Source organism: Alosa sapidissima, chromosome 6, assembly GCF_018492685.1.
Source record: "Alosa sapidissima isolate fAloSap1 chromosome 6, fAloSap1.pri, whole genome shotgun sequence".
Classification (NCBI taxonomy): domain Eukaryota; kingdom Metazoa; phylum Chordata; class Actinopteri; order Clupeiformes; family Clupeidae; genus Alosa; species Alosa sapidissima.
Window position 1 is genome coordinate 32,217,358 of NC_055962.1, and position 10,000 is coordinate 32,227,357.

At 43.0% G+C, this 10,000-nt stretch overlaps 3 protein-coding genes across 3 annotated transcripts in view; 1 reads left to right on the plus strand and 2 right to left on the minus strand.

The window, feature by feature from the left end:
- Positions 1-2,875, minus strand: part of LOC121711189 (intersectin-2-like) — a 37,373-nt gene extending 34,498 nt beyond the window's left edge. The window contains exon 1 of the mRNA XM_042094551.1: positions 2,661-2,875. The gene's annotated coding sequence lies outside the window, so the exon portion shown is untranslated. The remainder of the gene's footprint in view (positions 1-2,660) is intronic.
- A 639-nt stretch (positions 2,876-3,514) lies between these two features.
- On the minus strand, positions 3,515-6,529 carry mrpl19 (mitochondrial ribosomal protein L19). The gene is made up of 6 exons (XM_042094841.1): positions 6,398-6,529; positions 6,099-6,219; positions 5,826-5,944; positions 5,487-5,621; positions 5,214-5,395; positions 3,515-4,393 (listed from the first exon to the last, which is right to left on the minus strand). Exons 1-6 carry the CDS (start codon positions 6,474-6,476, stop codon positions 4,172-4,174), a joined length of 858 nt encoding a protein of 285 aa, XP_041950775.1. The 5' UTR covers positions 6,477-6,529; the 3' UTR covers positions 3,515-4,171.
- Positions 6,530-8,672: 2,143 nt separating this feature from the next.
- The window catches only part of LOC121711294 (protein eva-1 homolog A), an 82,441-nt gene continuing 81,113 nt past the window's right edge, over positions 8,673-10,000 (plus strand). The window contains exon 1 of the mRNA XM_042094758.1: positions 8,673-8,986. Within this exon, the coding sequence (XP_041950692.1) occupies positions 8,878-8,986 (109 nt within the window). The 5' untranslated portion in view covers positions 8,673-8,877. The remainder of the gene's footprint in view (positions 8,987-10,000) is intronic.

Sequence of the window (10,000 nt, forward strand, 5' to 3'; positions counted from 1 at the left end):
TTCAGTTATGCACGACACACAGTCTGTTGATGACGCATCCTTGATTCCGTTCAAAACTGGTGGAAATGCAGGACGGCTCACTAGCACCAACGTTCAAAGAATTCTGAATGGAACAAATGGTCGAAAAATGTAAGGGCAATAATTTAATGACAGACAAAAGGTCAGTCAATGACCAAAGTGTCTTGTGTAACTAAAGCTATTGTATGGCATTGGGAAGCATGAGGTACTTACCCAATGCCTGTGCTTATAAAATCCTTCTCATGCTATTAAATGAGCAAATAAATGTAACTTAGTTACGCAGTAGTTAAGTAAGACGTATGCCTGCAATTGGGCTGTCATTTAAATAAGGGCCCTAACTAAGCATGTGAAGTGAGATGTATTCAGATTCTATTAATTTATCTCCTCTCTCTAAACTGATTAAACTAGCACTATAGGCTATGATTCCTGATCGGTTGCTTTGTGCTTAGCAACACCCCCCCCCCCCACACACACACACACACACACACACACACCATGCAGTGGTACCTTTCACACTAAAGCACTGAAGGAGCACTGACATGAAGCACTGACATGAAGCACTGACATGAAGCACTGACATGAAGCTGTGTCCAGTCCTGCCTAGTCAGCATACGATTACACAGCACAGGCCCTTTCTGGGACACCACAGACTCATCATCAACAAAACACGCACACACATCGGATGACACCTGTCTAGACGTTATGATAACCACCTCTGTCACCAGAAGACAGCACAGCACAGACAGCAACATCCGTGCAGACGCAGTTGAGCAAAACAAAATAGGGACTCGCGAGCAGTGTTAGAACCAGAGGTGTAGTGGAGGCTAAACGCAAGTAAACACAGTTTATCCACCTCTGAAATTTCAGAAATAGTTTATCCACTTCTTATTAGAGTTTATCCACCTCTCAACCATGCAGTTGCAACTTTTAACATTAAAAAAAAAAATCACACTGTATTATCCACAATATGTACACTCACCAACACTCTAAGAGCCATTTAATACCATTGGACAATAACCTTCACCACCATAAAACAAGTTGTGAATGCCTTTTTTAAAAATCCGATACTGCATGACGCAGTCCACCTTACCATGATCACCAAATTCATAGTTTACCCACCTCTTATTTTACCACTATACACCCCTGGTTAGAACTGTTTAGTGTCCACACATACAGAGCTCTCTCGCTCTCTCTCTCACACTCACTCACTCACACACAAACACTCTCTCTCTCACACACATACACACACACACACAGCTAATGTGTTGGTAGCAGAAAGACAAATATTTGCAGGGCCCCTCCATTGACAAGGTGACACGAAACAAAATAAACTGAGGGCTGCTTTACCATGAACTGACAGACATCACATCCACTCTGTGGACAGGTGTTACTGCTTGATATCCACTGGATGATGACTCAAAGACAAACTGCCCTCAATGTATCTGGTCATAACACGGAGTTGATCACACAGGTGCAGTGTCTTTTAAGTGACAGCATATCTTCATTCACTTGATAAAACAAGACATATCCGCCCTATCATTGTTTTACCAACCCTTTGATAACAGACTAGTGGTGTGCAGGTCAGCAAGTAACGACTTACCTCTAACAGCCTTTAGAACGCTGTATGCCCCAGATTCGAGCATGCAGTTCTATAGAAAAGGGTGAATAGCAAGCCAGTCAACTCCGCTGCATCAAATACAGCGTGACACTTATTTACAATGGTTTCTGTCACCCAAGATTCGAGAGTAGCATAGACTGTAAAAAAAATGTAATTAGCTTACTCATACGTGTGACACAATTAGGCGCACGCTTAATTAGAGTGAGGCCATGCAGGATAATGCAAAGAAAGTAATCTGGACACTTCCGCTGCAATGTCAACTAAAGCAAGTGCACGCCCGACCGCAGGTGCGTCCCCGAATATGAAAGATATCGGGTCGGGTGAGACCACAAAGGAATGGAAGCCAAGCTCTAATTGTTTGTACAAACACATCACACAGTAGATAGCCTCCTTACATCGCTAGTACAGGCTACAAGTAGGACTGAACGTGTAGGGTATGCTTGGACAACTCGTTGTAAACAGCTTCCGTGCGCAAATGACGTCTGGACAATTTGCGTCTAATGGTGACTTCTCACGCTTGTTGACAGTGAAGAAGCCTAGAAAAAAAATGTTGAAAGGCCCTCAAGAAGAATACACGTCTATCTACAATTTCAAAGCGCATTACATGGGCACAATGCATTTCGGAACACCCTCGCTCTTGGCGGAGGTCTAGCATTTCAACACATTGTGGAAGAGACCAGCTGAGAGAAGGTGAAACAGTATATTTAGTTGCACCTAAACTTCCCGACCCGTCTAACGGGTTTTGGCTTTTAACCCATCATTCTACAAAAATAACCACTTTTGTCCTGTTATTGTTGGTGCACAATGTTTCGACATTTTGGTTCCAAAGTGCCCTTTACGAACATCGTTATAATTTCTTCCCGACGGACAAGTTTTCCCCCTAGTAGTCATCAGTAATAATGCTTTGACATCAAGTGATACATGTTAATTAGAAGCACTGCACTCGGACCAATCATTAGCCTAGTCTAGAACTGGCATATTATGTCAGTTTTCACTAGGCTAGTTTTCTGCCGTGTGTTCTTACCGTGCATGGAGACAATAGACAGAATTCCCGAGGTCACCGGTTTAATCAACCAGACCGTGGCGATAATATCCTTCAGCGCTAAAGAATCTGCACCTTTGTTACACCGTGATGCGCTTCCCAGCCCGGTCTAGTGTACTACCTGGAGCAGATTGCGGTTAATGCGGCGCCCCGGCTATCCACAAGTGACACTGTTGACGTCATTACACCAGCGAGAGAGGCGGGGATATGAGATCGTGCATAAAATGAGCGGCTGGAACAGGCTACTCACCGTTACTGATGTGAATGCTCGGCTCCCTGGGTGTCGTAGCTTACACATGCCGGTTGCTGCTGATCTCTTAATAATTAGAAAGGAGGGAGCTATATGTAGGCCTAGGCCATGTGTTTGGTTAGCCTACGTCTTTACAATGCGTCAATGTCACTTTTTCATTACAACATATGGCACTCAAACGCACTTCAGCCTAATATATCTCGGCATTTCGTCCTCTCAGCAGTATGTGATCACCTAAGGTGGACAGGTCTCTCCAAATTCGCACTTTTCTTAAATAATGCTGGTCCACATGGCAAGAACAGTCACTGGCAAAGTCACCTACGTATAGCCAATGCCTACTCCATGAAGGGTTGATATAACATTGGACATTGTGTTCAATATCTTAAGTTATTACTGTAGCCTAGCTATTACTGTTTTGTCAAAGATGTGAGCGCTTCTTTCGCACCAGGACAAAGGCGTAATCGTGTTCTTTATAGATTGTCTGCTGCCACCTACTGTCTCTGAGACGCAATTGTCTAAATGTCCTGCTTCACTACTCGGTCTCTGCAGTCTTCTTATTTAAATGCTACATTTACCTGCAAAAGTCATCTTAAAAGGTCTACATGGTTTAATTGAACAGCCTTTTTGTCAAGAGCCAACATATATAAACAATGCTTACATAACATTAAAAAGCCCAACAACAACCACTCATACCCAACCAGACAGTGCTAAACGCACTATGACCCACACCTTAAGTGAAAACCCTGACCAAACCACACAATTCTCTCATTCAATTTCAAAGCTCCATATGAGGCTGCTTAAAAAACTCGCAGTATATTTACAAATCACAGGACAGGTAATGTTTTTTTTTTTTTTTAAATGTTAAGCATTGGCAGCTGTTATAACAATGACCAGACATTAGTCCATTTTAAATGAGTGTATTTGGATGGAGACACATCTTTTAAATATAAAGCAGTTTTGGTTTCTTCACCACACAGGCAGAGAAAATGGCGCACACAACAATCACTGCTGTAATCAATTCAGTAATCAATAATCACTGCTCATACAGTAATCCATAATCAATAATCACTGCTCCACACAGCTGATGGGTCCGTCCCCTGCTGTCTTCACACCCAAAGCTTGGTCATTTCCGACACCCCTATCGCTAGAACCCTGTGACACTTTCAGTTCAGTCTGTCCATCAGTCCACCCTTCCTCCCTCCCTTTGGGGGCGGGGGCGGGGGCGGGGGCGTGGGGGGGGGCATCACTTGCTGAGCTCAGCCTGCACCTCCTTGTAGATGGCCTCCTCCAGCTGGGCAGTGTCGTGGTGCCTCATCATGTCGAACTCCAGCCAGGGCTGCGCCCACTTCTGAGCATGCTCCATCTGCTCAGGGGTCAGGCAGAGGTCAAAGCGAATGCCCTGGATGTTGAACTTTGGCCTCTCCCAGCGCTTGGACCATGGCTTTGGCTTCATCCGAACTTTGACCTTGCAGTTCAGGAATAAACACATACACACAGTTTTCACTTAGCTGTTCAAAAACAAAAACAGTTTGTATACAACTAGCAGGTGGAAATTATCAGTACTTCTAACTGACTCATATCAGTGGCAAAATCTACCAGCTGTTGAATACCACATTCATTTCCAATAAATGGGAGTTTATCTTCTAGCCTGGCTGAACCCAGACAAACCTGTTACAGGGTTCCCATTCTTCCATCCCACATGTTACAAACACAATTGCCTGATATTCCATGACTTTACCCAAAAAAATGATCCCTCCCTCCTGTGCAATTGAAACTCTCCTAAACGTGCATCTCGTCTGTGATTGGTTGGAACAGTTTGTTATGTGTTTATGGTCTAGGCTGGACCAAGTTTTTGTTGCCGTTTTTGGAACCTGTGCTTTCCACAGAGACCGTGTTTTTTTTACAGTGTATTCAGGGCACAGGCAGCTAGCGGATGGTGAGGTGATCTTTGCTGTATGTGACAAAATGTTTAGCCGTGTAACATCGCTTAGAGCACCTTTAAGCGATATGGACTCTGTATATTTGTATTTTCTTTGTCTTTAGTTTACAAGCAAAATGGGGCAATACCAAAAAATATTTAGTAATAGTTTAATGCTGATTACGCCTCTTGGAAATTGGAAGTGTGAAATGAAGGGTCCCCAGACCCATTCTCAATCTCAATTGAAATTTGAGAAGCAGTCTGGTGTTTATGCAACCTTTCATCGGCATTGACAACATTTTTTTTTTACAAATTTAAGTGGACATTACATAAATGATCTATGTGTGTGTGTCTGTGTATAACTCACAGTATTGATGGGAACATCTGCAGTGGGATTATGGGGTGCAGGCTTCATGTCAAAGTCGAAAGTGCTATACTCTGGGAGAGCATCGCGTAGGTACATTAGGTTCTCATCCAGCCTCTTCTCTAGCTTGAGCACTTCAATGGCTTGGATGCGCGGACTGTACATCTCATAGCAGATCTCTACACCTGAAAGAGCAGAGGGCAACACAATCAGAAATCTACATGTAAACATCCAACACACACCTTAAGGAATCATTTTAGGAGTACAGGGCAGTACCTTGTCCATCGATGATGTTCCTAAGGATGAATGTGGCTCCTAGCCCGCTGCCTTTTCTCTGCGTGCATATACCCACAAAGCGATTTGTGTTCCCGTTGGCATATGGGTCCTTCATGGACACTGCCATTATGCTTCCTGTGGCAAGATTGCAACATGTCATCTGCTACAACAGTGCACAGTGGCACAACAGAAAATGAACAACACTCACAGTTGTGTAAATAAACAAATAAACAAACAAACAAACAAATAAATAAATAAATAAATAAAAAGCAAAGCGGTCTGGTCAAGAGGCAGTACTCAGTCGTTATGTCAAGGCGTTAACGTAAAACGAGCTCTTACCAACATAAAATTCAGGGATATTGAGTACTTTACGCCTCTGGACCATATCCTTCCTCTCAACAACGAACTTCAAGCCGCTGGTTCGAGAACGTGGAGCGATGAACTCAGGGCTAAGAAACCTGGAACAGAAGTCGGGAAGGTCGAGAAGCTTGATATTACGTCCAGTAGTATCTTTACTTAACTTTAGAGGACATAGATGTTGGAGCGCTGAAGCTGTGAGTTAGCTAATTGACTGACCGTCAGGTAACAGCTATTAGCTACCGTGAGTATTACCGTCGTAATGAAGCTTCGGATTGTGTTTTGTCAACAATAACTGGTTTAGGTGGTGGGGTGAATTTAGGTGGTCGACCATCTCCTCCCGCAGCAAGGTGGGGCAGCGACGTTGAGATAAAACCTTGAAAAAGAAAGGCAGTATAACTCACCCAGTAACTTCACATTAACCTGTGTAGCTAACGTTTGGGAAGACAAGCACAGTTACAGCTAGACCTAACACATCACCACGTTTGTAAGGGCACAGTAACGTTAAATCGCCATTCGTTCACCAGTAAAGTGGGAAATTATAACCAACTTACGTTCATTTTGATGCTGAATTTGTCTTAAGGTCCTTACTAAACAGAGGACCTCTGCAGCCCTCCGTGTGCAAGCAGCCATGTTTCAATCGCGCATAACCTTCTCTGGTCGTCACATGTGACAACCACATCGAACTACGGAAGCTGCACGGATCCAGATCGCGAATTAAAACCAGACCATGCTGTTTACAAGTTTGTCCACAAGATGTCACAAGAGGCTCCTTTTTATGTTCACAGGCTCCGACGGAGACAGATCCAGGACGACTACAATTTTTTATGTGAAATGTAAAATGTATTATAATGTATGTATATATATATAGGCACACATTATAATACATTTTACAATACAATATACAATATATATATGGGCTATAGATATACTATAGGTTACTTTGCTTAGCCTACTATTTCATCCTGCTAACTGTCACTTTTTAAATGTGTCCGGGATGCTTTGGGAGAGGATGTTGATGACAACGACGACGACGATGATGATGATGATGAAAACAAACAAACAACAACAACAACAACAACAAAACATAAACCACAGAAAGTAGAGAGAAACTCTGATATGCAGGTGTCCCACAAGGGTCCCTGTGATATAAATGATGAAAAGGACAACATCATAATGATGAAATGTGATATGAGTTTTACACTTAGGCTACAAGGCACTGAAATTATATTCCTACTTTAAACTCAACCATATTCTAAAATATTAACAACATGAAACCTCAGATTGATGTGGCTCCTAGGATTATCATTCAGTGTTAGTGATAAGAGATTTGTGTGTGTGTGTGCGTGTGTGTGTGTGTGTATGTGTGTGTGTGTGTGTGTGTGTGTGTGTGTGTGTGTGTGTGTGTGTGTGTGTGTGTGTGTGTGCGTGCAGAGGTGAACGAAGTAGGCTACACAATTCCTTTACTTAGTGAAAGTAGGCTATACACCTTGTCAAATATTACTCCAATACAAGTGAAAGTTGCTATGTCAGATTTTTACTTAAGTTGAAGTACAAAAGTATTTGCATTTAGAAATACTTAAATATTCAGAAGTACAATAATTTGTCCTTTTAATGTATTGTAATGTAATGTTTATTTGGCCATTAATAGGGTATACATCCTTTGGTTGGTCATAGGACTTGAACAGACCTTTAGTTCCTTGCATCCAACAAAAACATTTTACCTATTTTCATAACTTTGCAACTGTTCAAATGGATCCAATAATATAGTATAAAATAATTGTTCATTCTCTGTTCACAAATCTAAACAGTAGTGGGGCAGCCGTGGCCTACTGGTTAGCGCTTCGGACTTGTTACCGGAGGGTTGCCTGTTCGAACCCCGACCAGTAGGCACGGCTGAAATGTCCTTGAGCAAGGCACCTAACCCCTCACTGCTCCCTGAGCGCCGCTGTTGATCCAGGCAGCTCACTGCGCCGGGTGTGTGCTTGTACACTGTGTGCTGAGTGTGTTTCACTTATTCACAGATTGGGATAAATGCAGAGACCAAATTTCCCTCACGGGATCAAAAGAGTATATACGTAAAACATTTTCACTGCCGAATACAAAACCAGATTTTTTACGTAATAAAGCTTAACTTAATTATGAGTAGATTATTTGTCTTTAATAATGTAGGCTAAAGACATAGCTATGTCAGGTGTCAGGTGATTGTCTTGTTTCATTCCAATTTCACAATGATCATGGAGGATAGCCTGGTTAACACCAGACCACTTCTCAAATCTCAATTGCTTTCAGGTTTGTCTGGGTTCTCCAGGCTACATGGATGTTCTGATGAAGAATCTGTTGTCACCATCATTACCACAGCCAATTCAGCCAAGTTCAAATTGAACTATTGAAAAAATGAACTTCAAGATGGTCTATCGCATTATTGCATTTAAAGAATCAAATGTGGTTAAAAGTAACGAGTATGTCATTCTCATATTTCAAATGTAGTGGAGTGAAAAGTACAGTATTTATCTGTCAAAAGTAGTGAGTAAAAGTCAAAAGAATCAAAAAATATTAATACTCAAGTGAAGAACAGATACTCAAAAAATACTGTCCACCCCTGTGTGTGTGTGGGGGGGCAGAAAATGATGGAGGAGGAGACTTTCATAGCTGTGGCACACAAGACACAGAATACTGCCCCTAATGCGCGTGCAACTGGTACTCTGGTCTAGCGTTGAACATCCTCTGTTTGTAAGGTTGTGGTGCCGCGCTAGTGGATTTCCGGGCTTTGGGACCGTGGGGAAACCGTTCCTACAGGTAGAGTGCGCAGCAGCTATTCTACCTCAGTGCGCCTCGCAGACTTCACGGAGTTGTTGTTCATCACACACTCACCGCGAGCAGCGATGCGGTGACTAATAACTACAAGCCACGAGCCATGGGACCTAGCACACACGGAGTTCTCTTGCGAGTGCGCCGCCAACTATAAGCGGTCGGGTTTCGCCGTCCAACCCGCAGAAAGAGAGGAAACCCCGACTTCCATCCCGTTTCAAGGATGTTCTTCCCAGATGTGTCTTTTTCAGCCATAAATTACGCACTAGTGTTGGGATTAACGTGCTTGACCGTCTTCGCCAACTTCACCAAAAGCTCCGCGGAGTTCTCAGGTCAGTCGCGTGCTTGTCCTCTCTCATCCAGATGTAAGACAGTTGTCACATGTTAAACTTTTCAGAGTAACACCTTGCTGTTACTTTACTTTTGATGTGGTCTGGTTGTCGACGTTTAAATGGCCCTTGTTTGCGTTCAATATGCTTTACCTCGGTTCTCAATGGGAGTAGAGGTAATCTAGTCTTAACGGGGACTTTATTTTTAAGACAGTTCCCATGCCGTGTTGCAACCTGCAGCCCATTTGTTTCAAGTTCGCCTTCTTTTAATGCGTAAACAAAGGCGTCAAATGTTTCAAGTTCCGTGCCTCGGGCCATCTCTGCAGAAGTTACTGGCTTAGATATGGAGTACTCTCATGTGCCTTTGACAAGGGAAGAATGCGTAGTATGCAAGATCCTATATATATAGCACTATAGCCTACTCAGTTGACTGTGATGAACCTGCTGCTCTAATCGCCAACACGATATTGTAATATAATAGTAATAATATATTTATACAACGTATTGTAAATGTTCACTTTGTCCTTAAGCTCTACGCATCGGTACCTCGCAATTCCAGACAGAATGTGTGCCTACATCTGCCTACACGTATGACTATTCATCAGTCTAACTTAACGACATTATCGCCTGCTTTCTTTGTATTCCGTAGTTTTCAGCTATATGCCTAGTCTTGCAGCATGTGGAGCGTGGCCTCTGTCTCCTGGGTCTAGCCCCGCCGGAATGGGTAATAAAATCCAAGGCAGAGCTGGCCGCAGTGAATGGGCCCATAATGAGTCCTCTAATAGCCGTGAATGGGAGATAACTACTGCACAGGGGGGCATTAAGAAGGAGTTAAATTAAACAGATGTGAGTTTAACAGGGACCTGTTAATGGGGCTGGAGACGCGAGGTGTTAAATGAAAGAGTTTTCTCCCCCCCTAACAGTCAGGTTTCACACTTTATGGTCAACCTTTATCCAATGCGCTCTTGGATCTCCGTATTTTTTCATGGAGTTTTGTATCAAACGCTTTAGCTTGCT